Below are 16,691 nucleotides of genomic sequence, written 5' to 3' on the forward strand. Positions count from 1 at the left end.
TCAAATCGAGAAGACCATGGAGCTGCATAGAAATGGATTTGTGGAACCTCCACAGTAGCATGGATGACATACAACGAAACTGCCCGCATGGATATCTCGAAAAGCAGCAACCAGGAAAAAGGTGGCTGGAAGTGGTATGATAGTGTACATGACAGTGTGAAGTTGACAGGTGGATGACTGACTTGAGGTCGTTAGTGTTTACCGAGGATGGCACATAACATAACATGCTCCCGCTACACCGGTATGCATTACAGCCACACCCTCGTCTGCCGGTACCCGAAAACTATTTGTGTTGCGAACTCCACTATACCGTCTTTTCCTCGCTATCCACATCCCACACCCGAAACATTGTCCCAGGCTCAACGAACAACATACGTCAGTGGTCGCGGTTGCAGCAGATTTTCCGCTACGTTGACCTGTAATCCAGTAAACTGCCGAAGTTGAGGGATAATGCCATACTTCGTGCGCGTGATTGAAGTCAGCAAGTCCCGTAAGTAACATGATTGAATCCGGCCTGCGTGGAACCCTATTACTTGCTGGAACAGGCTATTAACGAAAAAGCCAGATAACCCCATCAAATTAACGTTAGAAAAACGGGCGACAGTAAAAAGACAATGTTTACAGTAGGTGACGTAACGTATGCAAAAGCAACAGAATGGTAGACGAGAAACAGGATTTGAGCGGAAACGGGGGAAGTTGTGTATACCTCCAGTCGAGATGAAGACAAGACGTCGAAACCCAGTAGCTTCACAGAATTGAGCAGGGTGCTGGAATGATGTTGCAAAATCTTACCACCAAATGCCAACGCCTCACCAATCTGAAGCACGATACGACTATGATCAGTCAGTCACCTGTCACTTCAAGCAGCTGTGTACACGCAATAAACTCCAGTGTGTCAAAGAAATCCGATAAAAAGCGCGATCGAAAACAGAGCAAGCCTATCACAAGCGGCTGGCATTGCAGTGAATGGCGTTTTGCTCGTTATTGCTGTTTTAAGCGTCATAAATGTTCCAGATGCGACCGTCGTGGCCACAAAGAACATTTATTTCGATCTCAAGGGCTACAATCACCCGCACACCACCGTGCAGCTCACAAATCGCAGTCAAACTCTGAGATGCCGATCGTCAGATTTGATCTTGCTTGCCGAAGTAAGGTCGTTAGGCTGCGTATCAACAACATTCTAGTTCGTTTGCAGCTTGATACGGGCAGCGACATCACGCTGCTCAATGAACGAACGCGAAAACGAACTGGTAGGCCGCACGTGAAACTATCCGAACATCAAGCCCGTAATCCCTCTGGTGGTAAACTGAAATTCACCGACGAAGTTGACTGCTCAACAAGCTTCAACGGCTCGACGGCATAGGTGACTTGCTACCTGACGTCATGACCCAAACTTGGTCTCATTCGCCGAAAATTTTTCCAGTGAACAGTCCTACAACCGCCACTACAAACCTACAACACCGACGATTGTTCAATCGTTTTGAAACACCAGAGTCTATTGTATCCGACGAAGGTAGTCAGTTCACATCGTCAGGGTTTGCAGAGTTTTGTGTAGCATAGCTCATGTCCGCTCACCGCCGTTTCTTCCACGGTCGAAGGGCGAAACACTTCAACGATACTCTGAAGCGTGCACTTCAGAAGTCAAAAGAGGAGGAACCAACGGAAAAGGTTTTACAAAGATTCCTGATGGTATATCGAGCGACGCCAAGCCCCAACTGGCCTGATGGGGTTTCATCAGCAAAGGCACTGGTCCGAAGGAAGCTTGGAACACTGCATGACACAATCGGCCACAGAAAGGCAGGTTACTCACTACAACACCAAAAGGGAGGAACGGATATCGGGCATTATGAACAAAAGATGAACTCATTCAGCGAAGGCCAGAGAGTGTTGGTTCACGACTACAGAGGAAGACACTTTACGTAGACCCCAGGACACACCCTTCGCCGGTGCGGCAGTGCTCTACGAGATTCAGGTTGGCCCAGCCAGGTAGATACGGCACACAAACGAAATCCTGCCGACAGATGAACAGATTATGTAAACAGGACCGAGTGAGTTGGCTACAGGGATACTTCTGGACACTTCTGATCTTAGCACAATGATAGAAAATCAATCAACTGCTCCGTCGGGGGCTCAGTCAGAGTACACATTAAGACCGCGAAACTAGACAGGCAGGATCTGCAAGCTAGTGAGGTCACTGCGAGTAAACCCTCGGCTTCGAAGTTAAGTCAACAAACTTCAACTGGGAGGCGTTGGGCAGGATTTCATACAGATGCCGCTGCACCACACGCAGTTCAGCGCTGCTACGGCCGCACAAGACTGGCCAAAAGTTCGGGCCGCTTGCCGGTCCGGTATCAAGGCGGGCCCAACAGCCAATCATGATCCAGTGTTGGCCGAATGCTGGCTGCTAATGACGCACCCAGAGGGTGTCAGAATTTCCAGAATGCTTTCGCAGCTTAGGACGCGCTGTGTAAGTGTTCGTGACCTGGTTTCGGGCCTTAATATACGTTATGCACCTTTCGTAGTTGTTTTTGGCGGGAGCGCTAGCTTGGAAGGTTCGGATCGAGAACTAAGTTGGGGAAAATAGAGTAATTACACTATGGTATGCACAACGACAGGATGTTAACGTCACAAGTTTGCCTTCATTTTTCTCATCTGCTACGAATCAAGAATCGATTTTTCAAAAAACAAGTTTGATGTGACGGTTACAGTTAACCAACCTGAAATCGATGAAACAAATGATCCAACTGCTCTGGAGTGAATTCCAATGCCAAACGAGCCAACATATCGAACACATTTTTAGCTATTGTCTGGTGTTTCCCGTCTTGGGCTTCCCATATTTGATCAAGATCCGCTGTGGTCAAATACGCGTGTTTCACCATAAACCGAATAATTCGTTCTGCCTTCTCGACATATTGCAGTTGATGCAAATTCTCGCGAAGCATCAGTCCTAAGACCTAAGGCAAATGGAGGAAAATGTAGAGCATAAATGCATGAAGAGGTTACCAGGTGCAAAACGGAAGGCGAATAAAAACGCACATGGAGAAAACTAGCCATCAGACCAAGGTGGTCCCAATATTGGGAACAGGAACTTTGTACTGGACTCAACAGAGATTCCTACTGAATTGACACAGAAATCATGAAAACACAGAAGTGACGCTTCTTTTTAACGGCAAACACAGAGAGAGTCAGGCACCGAGACAGAGCACTGTGGTTAAGACGCGAAGCTACTGACCAGAAGCCCCGTGGCTCGAATCTACTCACAGCATCGCAACTGCTCCTGTCAAGGCTTATGAAACATGCCAGTATTTCCGTTCTCGTGGGTCCTTGAACCGAAAGGGTATTGCGGCTGAAGGATTATTTTTTTCACCGAAGACGATAGTGTACCATATCAAGACTCAACTTGTTGCATACTTCAGTCAAAAACTAATGCACCCCTACACCGCTATTGTTATGTATAACTGCTGTCGCCGCTGTAGAGCATTATTGTCGGAAAAAGACTCGCCAGTAAGCAACACAACAGCTTTATTGCGAACAAGCGAGTGGAAAAGTTACAAGTGGCTTCGCACATTTGACATTAATCTAAGCTGCCTGATCGGTGTTTGATGAACACCCATCATCATTAACCGCGCTTCTGTTAAATGCCTGAACACTTGACTTCGTTGGTCATCCTTCCGTGGCGTGTCTGAACACTCGCCGGTCGTCGCTAAATTGACTGACTATTTAAATGCTCGACTGAAAGCCGGCTTTTCTGGCCTGGATGCTTGAGCGCTTCCCTACTGCCATTTTGGAGGGGTTTACGTGTGTCAGTAGGTTTCAAGGGCATTCTGGGACTATTTTCAAAAGCCTGACCTTCTTGAGAGATATCTTTTTTACACGCCTTTTCCAAAAGAATTTCCAGCTTTTAGCTTGAAGATTTCGGTGACAACGCCACCAAAATTACTCGTATTCAATGCAGACCACATTGAAAAAAAGATTATTTATAGTACGGAAGGATGTTAAAAAATGTGACGATTGATGCCCAATATTCCACTCAGATAAGCCATCGGCAAGCTTATTTTAGATCAGTTAATATGTCGCGGAAATGCAACCCAATCACTTGCAGCACTAACCACGGCTGCTACTATGTGGATAAAGTTCTCCACTCTCACTCCAGAAAATCGATCTACGACTATCGTGGAACACGTGATAAGACTGTGGCGTTACAATGACGTCGTAGTATCGGCCACACATGTAAAACTACGCCATATCTCGATTGGTTTGTCGTGGGTGAGTCAGTGAAAATTGACGAGCACCCAGGTATATACCCCCTAATAAGGGTCGACAGAAACACCCGAAATCGGGACATACATACCATCAACATATAGAACTACCATACCAAACAGCACAAGGTGAACTACGTGGTACAATAAAGTAAAGACAGTAGAGTTGAACAATACAAACGGCATTATCTTCATTACCGCATTTGCCAGTGCTTAAAGACTGGCGGTCCCTGATCAAACGGTTAGCTCGGGAACCAATACTCTTTGACGTTCAATAAAGGAGCGCGAAGTCGCGCGTGAGGCCGATGGAAGTGCTTTTTCGTCCGCCTGTTCAGATGTCCTAGATGATGCTAGTGGTGATACCACCTAGCGAGTTTTCGTAGGGAGTTACTCGAAAAATCAGCAGAAAACTCAGTAATGGCCTCTGGTCACAATTTTGAAAGACGAAAGACTTCTCCTTTCCCTTGGTTTTCAGTATTCAATAAAGTATCGATATGGTCGAACTGTCTATCATCCGGTTTGGCATACAAAGGAGATAGTGCAAATGACGCGCCTTGTGTCTGGGACTAAAAGCAAAAGCGCAACGTCCTATTGTTCCAATGATACAGTGGAATGCCGGCGAGTGCCGTCCAAATACTGCCAGAAAAGTGAATACGTTGGGGAGAACATTCGACAGACTGGCTGTTTCATGACACCAGTGAAAAGCTGCTTCCTTGAGAACCAACAGTCACACCCGTATAATACGATGATGCGCTACGGGGTTACAGATGCCAGATAAGTGGACCATAAAAAACCGAAACTATCGAAAGGTTTGCAAAAACGATTGTTGGTGTCCCCAATCCAAATACCTAGTTCTGACACATCAGCATAACAGACGCTGTTTATGAGGGTTCTAATGCATGGTAGAATATAACTGTGAGAATGCTCGAACGCTGGAAGATGATAGATATATTCTCACCGAAACGAAGGGGGAGTGTTATGGGAAGGAGGGCTGTAGCAATCTGGTTGTTCCACTTTGGCGGCAAATATTTGAGTAACGAGGTTCCGTGGACATGAATTTACTAGTCGATCAAGAACTAACAAAAACAAAATCATCAAGAACTCTCCAGGGAACGTGACGATTGACAGGAAAGCTCCAGAAACCGGACTCACTGCTTCACACCATCGACATTGACTACAACATCACTTTGGATGTTTGTATCATCTTAATTTGCAAATGTCCATTTCGAAGTCTAGATGGATATTCTCAAACTTGGCTTAGCTGGGGAGCTCCGAAAAAGAGTTTGTCTGTCTGATCAAGTTCAGCAGCCTAATAAGTGGTGTCATTTCAGATAAAATATTTCCATATCTCAAATACTGTCCAAAATGCAACGGCTTTTATGAAGCAATTCCATTTGGAAACTATTCCAAACGAGCGTTCAGAATGAGATTTAGTTTCGTCTCTCGTCAACATCACTTTAAAGCATACGAGGAGCATACATCTCTTGTTGTACTTGAATTGCTTCTCGTTCACTAAAAGCACCCATTTTGGGGACACTCTAGTGTTCTAGCTACCCGGAATCCTACTCAGTCTGGGCCGCAAAAGTTACAGATCAGGGAAATGTTTATCGAATTCGGATTTACTCGATAGGATGAGTCTAGAGATCCTTCCTTCATGAACAAAACAGGACAGTCTGTTTGCTCTCCACTGGTCACTCGCCAATGATCAAGGTACGAGAATCACTGTCCTGCTGAGAATATCTCGGTCAGTAGCTAAAACTTTTCAGGCGACCTCCGAGAACAATAGCATATAGCTCAAATGAATCGAAATACTCACCTGTTTGTCGTGCATCCAAGTGGCAATTCGGTCTATGGTTAGCGTGTCTGAACTTGGAGAGTAGGAAGACTGAGATGGGATGCCGCTCGGACTGAGACGTGAAAACAAGCTGTTCAAGTCGTTCAAAGCCATCATCCGTTTATTGAAAGAGGGGAACTGTAAAATGCGGGGAATGATTAAAAATATCAGAGCATATGCGTGCAATCGGAAGATGCCCTGACGTCAGCTGGGGACATGGTCACTGTTGTACGGTATGGTAAACCTGTGTGGAAACTCTCCTTAGTGAGAAAATAAGCAAAAATTGAGTTTGATACAACGCGTGCACCTGCTGTATTGTTGTACCCGGTTAGAAGACCAATAAAACAGCCCGGTACACCGCATGAGGCCTATACAGATTGGAAAGCAAAGCCTTCCTAAACGGTAACGTAACCTACAAATCATGTGCAACGGAGAGGGTGTCAGGTGGTGGCGGAGGAGCTGTCACATGAATTCATGACACGCGGTGAAACAACCTTTAGGAAACACCGCATACACCATTGAAAATAGACTGATTCTAAAACAAAAAATATAAAAATGACCGCTAAGCTCAACACACCGACTCAGATCCACAGCTGAATACATTGTCACACCTCATCGGTTGTCGTGTGGTGCGTTCAAACGCACTTCGTTGTGCGATGCCAGTGATGCACAGGCCATTACTGCTGTATAAACCTGGATCTGTACTATGTCAAGTCATCGAGCACCTCCACCTAATTGGATACCTCTCCACGCAGTTCGTTCGGCACAATCTGTGAATGAATTCCCAAAACACAAGGCACACAGACCCATGTTTGTTCTGCCCACACACGCGAAGAAGCTATTACTAACAGGTCTTTATTGGGCTCTGTGTTCATTTACAAGGGCTAAAGGCTCAGCTCCGTTGTGGTCGTCATTGACGTAAGAGTGCAAACAGATACGGTTGGAGTTGTCGAGGCAAAATCAGGTGGTCTGCAAATTGGAGGTCGAAACTGGATGCGAAACTCACACTGTCTACTTCCGTGGATCCAGAGATACCAGAGTGCCATCAATTATCGATGGCAAGAATTAAAAACTGTACGTCGCACCTTCTGAAACACACCAGTCACGCACGTGTCCGCTGCGGAATTCCATTGGGTTTTTCAGGTCTAAGAAGAATGCGCACACCTCAATCGCTCGACGGTCCATGAAGCCATGGACCTCATAATCAGAGCCAACTTCTTCAACATCCACCAGCTGAACGAATTTCGGGTGTTCAATAACCTTTATACGAGATCCCAAGAGCCGCATGGGATGTCAGAACTTCTGTCTGCGGTACAACTCGGGCAGCTCTGATGAAAAACGCTGGCTCGAACTAGACGGATATATAGACCAGGAAGCCTAAACTGGGAAGACCGGCTGCACAAAAAAATGGAGGAAACAAAAGTGCGGGAAACGTCCGCAGTGACTTCTAAGCAACGGGTCCTCATCAATGAAATCAAGGACTAAATTGACCCGATATCCAGCAAACAAGAACATATGGATCGTTTGGCGGAATACTTTAACCAATGGTTCAATTGGCTATCCGCCGGTCGGATTGTCGGTACACAGTCGTTTTCAGTATAACTTATATGTGCCCATCTATGGGAACGAGTTCGCCCAAGAAAACTGCAGTCCTATCCTCAAAAAAGGTAGCCACATTCGGTGTGACAACAGGAGTTGTAACACGGCTGCTGGTCTTGACCAGCGAACAAACAACGAGATTTTCACCAGGTCAGTGCTGCACCGATAAGAAATTGACAGTCTATCAGGTTCTGAGGCAGTGCAAAATGTACAGTTTCGGGGCGCTTTGACTGCAAGGACGCATCTGCTACTGTAGATAGGTCACCAGTTTGGAACACATTAACTCAACAAAGGGTGTCTTAGAAGCTCCTTTCTACATTTACACACTTTTCGATGCGTGTGCGGAGTGAACCTACTTAGAAGAAATCGTTCCCGAGAAGGATATCCACCAGCTCCACTTTCATTCAACTTCACCACCCAAAAACTAACGAGGCGAATACTGGGGTATCTACGAACGCCGACATCCAAATCACTGCAGGTAAGGACCATGTCATTCTGGAGTACGTAGATATCGTTCTACCCTTTGAGGACGAGCATAAGATATAAACGCCATGCGACAAACTGGTCATTATCCTACCATCTTTTCGCATGCATTCCGCACATACAAGGATAGCGTCATGTCTCAAAATATGCAGTTCATCAATAAGACCCTCGAACTTTGAGGAGGAGCACTGAAGTTTGTGGGAATTTCTACGTGCGTCAGCAGTGTCAGGTCTGACAGGAGTGTGTCTGGTGATGTCGGTAAACGAATCTCAAAGGTTCGATAGAAGACCGGGATTTGGGCAACTTTTACCGTATCAGTATCAGTAAACCTATGTATCTGTTTGTCTTGGTAAAACAACTGCACAGGAAGGAAATTTGAGGTAGCTAACACATCACTGCTGTACCTAAACTGCCAGTAAGGAGTAGTACCTTCTTCTTCAATTGGACTGTATTACCACACCTTGGGCAGATGCCCAGTGGGCCAGTCATTCTCGACAGGCAATCAAATTGCCCAGCTCAGCGAACAAGCTAACGACCAATACCGTTACATAAGTTTGATCTTCAAGAGATGAAATTACGCCAAAGATTCAATCAAACAATAAGCCCGAGCTCTATGCCTTTCAACGAGTCACTGAACGACAAGGCTGGTGAGTGTCCAAGCCTGGCAAACAATACGTCAAAAGTACTCGCAACAAACAAGGAGATGGTACAGTCTAAAACCCGATATTAACTCGTGACACTAAAAGTGGGGGAAATAGATCGCAAACTCGAGGCACCAATCTATCACGGATGCTTTATCAACGGAAAACTATTTCCCAATATTGAAGTCAGTGTGTTATGTTACCTATGTGTAGGTTACTTCCTTCACTGTCCTGTCAATTGTAACCTGACGGTCTTCAACAGTTAGAGTCACTGTAGTCCATACTGAAAATTGAATGAAACAGAAAAACAGTCAGTTCTTCACTCTTCAGTAGCTCAGTTGACCGAGAAGACTTGTATTCTCTCAACAGATGAGCTTCGTCAAGATAAAACAGTTAAACGACACAGATGTTCTCATCTATGGGGATAAAACAGAACCACCAACCTGGAGATAGCGTAAAATCAAATTCAGACAACACAGGTCGACCTTTTCGAGGAAATCATTTTTCTCCGGCATATGCAGAAGAAAGCTGCGCAGATAGAATCCCAGGTCAGCCAATGAATCTGTTTTAATATCTAGTTTTGAATCTTTTTTCATTCCTTGTTCCGTAATATTCACGATGTGCGGTACAACAATGTCCTGTAAATTGTGGAACATATGAACTAAAATGACTTACAATTATGGGAACAAAATACTCCGTGATCGTGTCGGGATGTAGGTAGTCACAGCATAAGCTGAACGGATATAAGTAAGTTGCAATAAGGCAAAGAGTCATATCATTAAGTTCGGCGAACCGGAGGAACCGATCCCTAAGCCGTTCGAAACCATTTAGGCGTCCGAAAAGATCAATAAAGTCCTTCAAAATCGGTGCAGGACGTTTGGAGTCTGGGAGAATGGCAAACTCTTTTAAAGTAGGCGGATCGTGCTCGGTTTTGTTTTTCGTGGGTGTATCTGGGGTCGAGATCAACAGATGAGGAAGAAGGGGAGTGATATGCGTGTAACGGATTGCACTATTGATTTTTTCTCCATGTTGAATCCTCCAGCACTGATCCACCGGACACACACTGAATTGCTGAAATCTATATGAGGTCAAGCAACGGCAAACTCTAGCTCGCTCACCTTGAGTCTGGATCAAATAGGATAGATTCAAGAATCAAAATAGAAGAGGCATCATGTGCCGCCTTGACAGCACAAAGTTCGACGGCCAACAAAGCATTCATATAAATGTAGTGCTACACAGAAGACAAATGTGGTTGACGAATATCAGTGAATATGAACTAACCAGTATCTGACAATCCCATCCATCAACGGCTTCGTCCTGGAATGTTTTTTGGAACGAAGATAGCAGTCCAGAACTGTAAAAGTCTTGGCACTTGGGAAAGTCTGTGTCCCTGTCTAAAACCAAGCATTTTTAATCCTTGCCGTCAAATATAAAATACCTTGTTTAGCCAGTTCAATAGCGGCTTTCAAGAGGATTTCCAAATGGGAGTCTGGCAATACAGGAACAACCCATTTGACCATATTCAAACAACTGTTTAGTGTAGTCCATGACTGGGTAGGGAAATCTAGCAAGTTTTGGGTCACATCTGCTTTCGGTGAAGTGTCGTGGCTGGTTGACTGATCAGATGAAACTGGTGAGCCGGGTTTGCTATCAATCACTGTGTAGTCGGGAGAAGACTCGCCGCTGGTGAAAGCTGGCTGAATTGCTGGATCTGACATTAATAATCTGCGAAAACTGAAAGGTGGAGACGGAAACAATGGGTCAAGCTTTATCGTTCCACCGTCTTAAATTGCAGATACAATCGTAGTATCTATAGTGGCAGGATTCAAAGGTACGCCAACCCAAAGGACAGATCGAAAACTCAAAATTCGAAACAAGAAGCTTCACTAGGACTTGTAAGAGGAACAAGTAAACTCGGTCTAATAAGAAACAGGGTGAGATGCGCGATGGACAAAACGAGACAAGACACAAACGAACAAGAAACCTTATCTATTCGTCATTCCTAAGAGATTTCAATACGTAAAAAATAACTTGAAACGTGCAGCTGGTTCGCAGTAAAGTTGTTGTGTTGTGAATCGTTGTAAATTCTTCTGTCGTTAAGATTCTGGAGCCGGGTTTTGCAGTCAGCTGCAAAAAAATCTCCACACTGTCCGCCTCATTAGTTCAACGATGGCGAAGCTGAATAAAAATGGAAAACAGACACCCTAGTCGAACGACATTTCCTGTGGGGAAGCTTTTACAGATCTTCCCATAGACTCCCACAAGCCCGGAAGTATGTGAGTATGAGGACTGGTTTACGCTTCTGAGGCATCCTCTGTTGAACAGGTGTAACCAGAAGGATTGACCAATCAACGGACTAGGATGTACATAAGTTTGACGAAAAGTCAGGGATTGCGCCTATCTGATGAGCCCCAAGGGCAAAATCGGTCGGGACCGTCGAAGAGTCTTCAGCAACTTCATCAGTGGTTTCCTCATGAAAAATTAGACACAAATTTGAAGTCATGGACAATAAGATTGTGGGTCGCCGGCATACAAAGCACCGGAGAGCGCGAAGTTTCAGAACAGTTGCTGTCGCTTCTCGATATGAGGTGCGGTCTTTCTGGATGCTGAGTATAACTCCGCCAGGATGTCTGTTAGATATCAGCTAACGCACAGCACGAATACAAACGGAGGAGCCTGGAGCAACCAAAAAGCTTTGGAAATAAGGGAAAACGGTGCGACTGGGAATGTTCGGAATAGGATTAACAAAATGGGACCCCAAAACAGGTTGTTGGTGAAATCACCAAAGAGAACATGCGGATTTGATTTCCAACAAAAACTAGCATCTTCACTGCCGGGCTGAACATTTTCAGTTGGTCACCTATGCCCGTGCCTTTCAATCGACCTGCACAACTCCGGACGCGGTCCATGAGTTTACACTCACCCTTAGCTGCTGATGTACTAATATGCGTCATCAGGCCACAGCGCCAGATTAAGTCCCACAGCGTTCTTCAGGAACGGTAGTGAATCCTCGAGTTTCGTGTTTCTTATGCTAACCGGAGACCAAAAATATATCCATGATCAATATTTGTTTTCCATCAGGAGGTGCCAGATGCGTCTGCTCCAACTACAACAATATAAGTCCTTCAAGGTCACGACGTGGCTCCTGACTTTAATAACACAGATGTAAGTTCTAGAGCATCAAGAAAGATCCCTGTCATGTAGGGGATGAATCGACGACATCGTCACATTACACAATACATTACACAGTTACATTACAGTGCTTGAGCAGCCCTACATATGTTGCCGGCTAACAGAGGCGGTTTACGGCGGCAGAGCCTAGAACTTACCGTAGCGTGGTGGCTTGTGTACCGCAACGACCAACTTAGCTATATTAAATTTTCACTGCGATACCCATACCAGGTGGATTAATAAGTGGATGCTTGAATGATAGTTCCTTGGTCCTCCAAACTGGGGGTTGGAATACGCCAGGCAATTTGCTCCTTATGAACTTGCGCTAATGTAATAAAGTACCGGCACCCATCCGCTGCCTTGCGGCCAGGCATGCGAGTACAAGGCTTTTATTAAGAGTTATAATCACTCTCCAGTCTGGGCTTGAGCACCCTGACAGTATGCCATCCTGCATACAATCACGAGCCACAAAACCAGATATTTTGTTATGACTCGTCGGTCCTCACCTGGTGCCGTCAGCTTGATTCCTTTACTTGCAGCACGCAGCAGGGAGTGCAAGCAAAAACAGAACGAAGCTTCCATCCTTATAACTGCGCGTATTTCTTCATCACTACATCATCGTGAACAATTCTGCTGGTTGTCTGCAATCACTTTCCAGACTGCCTGCTTGCATGGAAAACGTGGGCTGCGAATATGCAATCCATTCGGCCTCAGTAGTTTACGAATGTATATCCCAACTCAAGCGTCACCGTGCTCCTGGATCCGATTATCTCCCATTAGCCCCGTTCAAAGACGGTGGTGATATCCCCAGTCAGTATCTGTATAACTTAGTTGCTTCCATCTGGAGGGAGAGACCGTCCGAGGCTATTGGGGTGAGTCGATGATACCGTTCATCTTCAAAAAAGGATACGCGCAGTAAATAACGTATCTCCAGATGCATCAGTTTGACTACCGTTTTAAAAAGGTAACTGGTGTCATCGATTCCTCTTCTTAAGAAGGAGAATGAAATATTGACCCGTGAGAATTAGGCCGGCGATTCACTATTCTCACCGATCACATGCCCTTGCCGTCAGTTTCTGACTCGAAATCTGACGAACCCGCTTACTCGGCTGCGACGTTGGGCAATCACCCTGCTTGGCTACGACTTCGATATCCAGTATCGACACAGATAATCACGGCCAAGCAGATGCACTCTCACGACTGATCGGCAATCATACTACCCCAGGAGAGGACTCCGTCATCGCGGCCCTGTCCATCGGTGACCACGTCAGCCAGCAGCTGTGCAAAACAGTCCGTGCCTTACCGGTGACCGTGCCAGATATCCAGTGAGACTTCGGCTGGTCCGAATCTACAACAGGCGATCCATTTCCTCGGGACACTTTCGCCGAAAAAATCCCTGGACGATGATCTCCAGACTCTTTTCCATCGTCGGGATCCCTTGTCTGTAGTTGGTGACTGTCTCATGTTTGAAGAACGTGTGATGGTTTCAGGCCCCTTACGCCTTCGGGTCCAGAAACAATTTCATTCGGTGAAACCTGGGCTAAACCGGATCAAAGCAATCACTCGTAGTTACGCTTACTGGCCGCACTTGGATCGCGACATCTCAGACTACGTCAGAGACTGTTCGAAATGTCAGCAAGCCGCCAGAAACCCTCCACGCCTACTGCCGGGCCTCGACTCGAATGAAATTGGTCCCGGGTGCATATCGACTACGCTGCCCCATTGATGGTGTAACATATCTCATCTTGGTCTACGCTTACTCCAAGTAGCCAGAAATTGTGCTGTTTTTTTACCAATGACAACAAACACCCTACGATTCCTGTCTCAGCTCTTCAGCCAGCATGGTCTGCCGGGGAATTTAGTGTCGAATAATCAATAACAGTTCAGCTCCAGCGGTTTCAAAGAGTTCTGCCGGAGAAATTCCATCACACATGCCCATTCGCCACCGTACTACCCGCGGTCAAACGGTAGGGTAGAAAGTTCTTTCAATACGTTCAAGCAGGCGCCGCGAGGGGAGAAGACATCCGTCGAAGTTCTCAAGGGATTTCTTCTTACCTACCGGACCACTCCAAATGACTCTTTGAAGACAGAAAATCGTTTGCTGGAGCACTCATAGGCTGAAAACCACGGGATATCAAATCGGCCATATCTTCGACACCGACAGGTCGTTTATGGGCCACAGTGAACATAAAGAGGGCCCGATCTGACATGACACAAGCACGGACCCTGGATCCAAGGCCACGTCTTACGAAGACGCAGCAGCGTGGATGAATTAGTTTTCCTAAATATATTTAACCAAAATGAGATTCACTGGAAGGCCGCTGAAATTCTTCATGCCCTTTGTCTCTATAGCTCTGGTCCGGTTAGTGTGTATAACTTCGTAACTGGCGGAGTTTGTCAGGACTGCCGCCTCTTTTTTGTTTAGTTTTGTCATGCACGTTATCATGAAGCGTACAATTCAAGAGCTCATGAGTCTAGGTACAAAAATCACATTTGAAGAAAGATTGACCATTATTTGTCATCAGAAGATACTTGTAACAGAGTATTCGAGAACGACCTATGTTTAGGTATGGGTTTCGCACCTTCATAGTGCAAGATCATCCGACATTTTGTGTTCCCCTGGAAATTTAAAACGAACGAGAGTTTGTTTATTGGTTGACGTCTCTCGGCCGCTGCATCAGGCGCCATTGCACCGCAACAGATGACCAAGGCGCGAGCGACGTTTGGAAACTTGCGTCATTGACGACATCGGAGCTAGAGGGTCGTGTACATCGGGCAACTATGAGCAGTTAGGTCATGCTTTGCTGTTGTAAGACCTGACCCCTCTGATCCGAGGACCTCAGGCGTCTTCGAACGCTTAGCCCGCTCCATCTCCAAGTTCCTTGCAATCCACCAGCATTCTCTGTCATTCTCCAAATTCTCGCTTATCCGGCGTTTCAGATATCTGCGTACACCATTAGGGTAGATGGTTGCTGGTATGGCTTTCCTGACATCAATAAGATCTGCTGGTCTCGACGATATCCAGTATTCACTTAGTCAAGTTATATGGCTTAAACAGAAAGGTGGAAGCGTGCCTTCTTTAATACGCCTCCAATCAACCTGCAACCAGTCTTCTTCATCAGCACAAACGCGCGTTTCCAGCTTCCGAGCCAGATCAGTTCGATACTGCTCAGCCACTGAAACTCGTCTAAGTTGACGGACGGAGCTGTCATGCTTCAGCACGAGGGATAGCCAGGTGACTACAGCGTGAATTTACTGACCCGCATTCGAACCCGACCCCTGCATCTCCACTTCTTTTGTCTAGGCTTGGGCAACCTGGCAGTATCCAAGCCTCCGTGCTTCCTTCGGATAGCATGATAGCTAAGCACTGAAAGGGCTCTACAGCTGAACGATTATTAGAGGTAGTATTGGTATTGGTATTACTAATAAGCAGGCGTAATACTGACGCAAGATGAAGTGATAACCGCCCGATAGCATGACCTGGAGAAAAATTGCGTACCTGAGAAGGAATGGCAACCAGGATATCCATCCGTAACTAGTAGCCACATGATCCAACTGAGCTAATAACTGGCTTGAAGCTGGTGGCCTCCAAATGACTCGATGTTGGCGTTTGTAGTCAGTGACAGAGAATGTTCAGCGTGCAACTCGAGAAATCACCGACCCCCTGTTGTGGACCACAGTTTTCTTAACGCCTCCTTAATACCGTGAACCCGAGTCTGGATACCCGTTTGATAGCCTGATGTGCTTAGCCAAACAAGAAAGCCAGTGAGCGTGAGAATCAGCCGACCTATTGAACACTGACGTGTACAGGCGTGTTGTGTTCAGACGAAAACGGACTGCTTATACACCTCACGTGGAAAGTTCTAGGCGGGCCCAAAAGTGATACTAAAAACAGAACTCATCTGTCAAGGGCAAGTGAAGAAAAGCCAATTAAGTCTGTCTTAACGAAAACGGTTATTCAATCGCCAGTTGTGTTGTCCAGTTGCGTTCGGAGCTGGTTTTCATTATACCTCCCCTCATCCGAGACAGCTTGCTTCTTTCAACTTTTCGCATGGTGGCCCTTCGTTTTGTAGAGACTGGACCTTATCGTGCTGTGGCGGTTTGTGTGCCTCTGTGACTCACTGAGCTATACTAGGGGGGGGGTGTCCGTGCGACAATCACAGAGTTTGTCAAACCAGACTGGCCAATGGATAGAGGTCTGATCAACATAGCCTCCTGGTGCCCCAGATTGGGAGTTAGAACATGTGTGGCGAATTCATTTTTCAAAAATGGAGATGCATTGACATCTCTCACCAAACACCGCTGCCTTGTGACCACTCTCTTGTATCCACTCGCTTCCGGCTGTGCACCTCTGGTGATCCAGAGGCTGCTGTGGTGGGATGTGCAGGGGTTGGTATTGTGCTAAGTCACCGGGCGTAAAGTTTCCTCACTTGATTGGATACCTGTTGATAGTCGCCTCTGTGCGGTTCACCTGGCAACGTCTGTGAAGGAGTCTCACAAGTGGTAAGTTGACAGATACCTGTTTATCGTGCCTGCCTACGCCCCAACTGACTGTAGCCGTCGAAGACAGGTTTTACGACGCCCTGAATGCCCTGCTGCGGCGAACTAAAAGCCCAGACATTGTGGTGGTTGCCGGAGAAATGAATCCGCAAGTGGGCAGGCTTAGAGCATCTGAGACTAAATTGGGCGGTCGACATGGACTGG

General features: G+C 46.2%; 2 protein-coding genes across 2 annotated transcripts in view; one reads left to right on the forward strand and one right to left on the reverse strand.

Moving 5' to 3' along the window:
* Window positions 1–415, forward strand: part of T265_10840 (hypothetical protein) — a gene marked incomplete at both ends in the record, with an annotated part of 2,472 nt that extends 2,057 nt beyond the window's left edge. The window contains one exon of the mRNA XM_009177325.1: window positions 255–415. Within this exon, the coding sequence (XP_009175589.1) occupies window positions 255–415 (161 nt within the window). The remainder of the gene's footprint in view (window positions 1–254) is intronic.
* T265_10841 (hypothetical protein) overlaps window positions 1–10,534 on the reverse strand; it is a gene marked incomplete at both ends in the record, with an annotated part of 73,048 nt that extends 62,514 nt beyond the window's left edge. The window contains 7 exons of the mRNA XM_009177322.1: window positions 2,718–2,954; window positions 6,076–6,231; window positions 9,260–9,454; window positions 9,492–9,894; window positions 9,935–10,047; window positions 10,098–10,210; window positions 10,255–10,534. Of these exons, the coding sequence (XP_009175586.1) occupies window positions 2,718–2,954; window positions 6,076–6,231; window positions 9,260–9,454; window positions 9,492–9,894; window positions 9,935–10,047; window positions 10,098–10,210; window positions 10,255–10,534 (1,497 nt within the window). The remainder of the gene's footprint in view (window positions 1–2,717; window positions 2,955–6,075; window positions 6,232–9,259; window positions 9,455–9,491; window positions 9,895–9,934; window positions 10,048–10,097; window positions 10,211–10,254) is intronic.
* Window positions 10,535–16,691: the final 6,157 nt, after the last annotated feature.

Source organism: Opisthorchis viverrini (genome assembly GCF_000715545.1).
Source record: "Opisthorchis viverrini unplaced genomic scaffold opera_v5_428, whole genome shotgun sequence".
NCBI lineage: Eukaryota > Metazoa > Platyhelminthes > Trematoda > Opisthorchiida > Opisthorchiidae > Opisthorchis > Opisthorchis viverrini.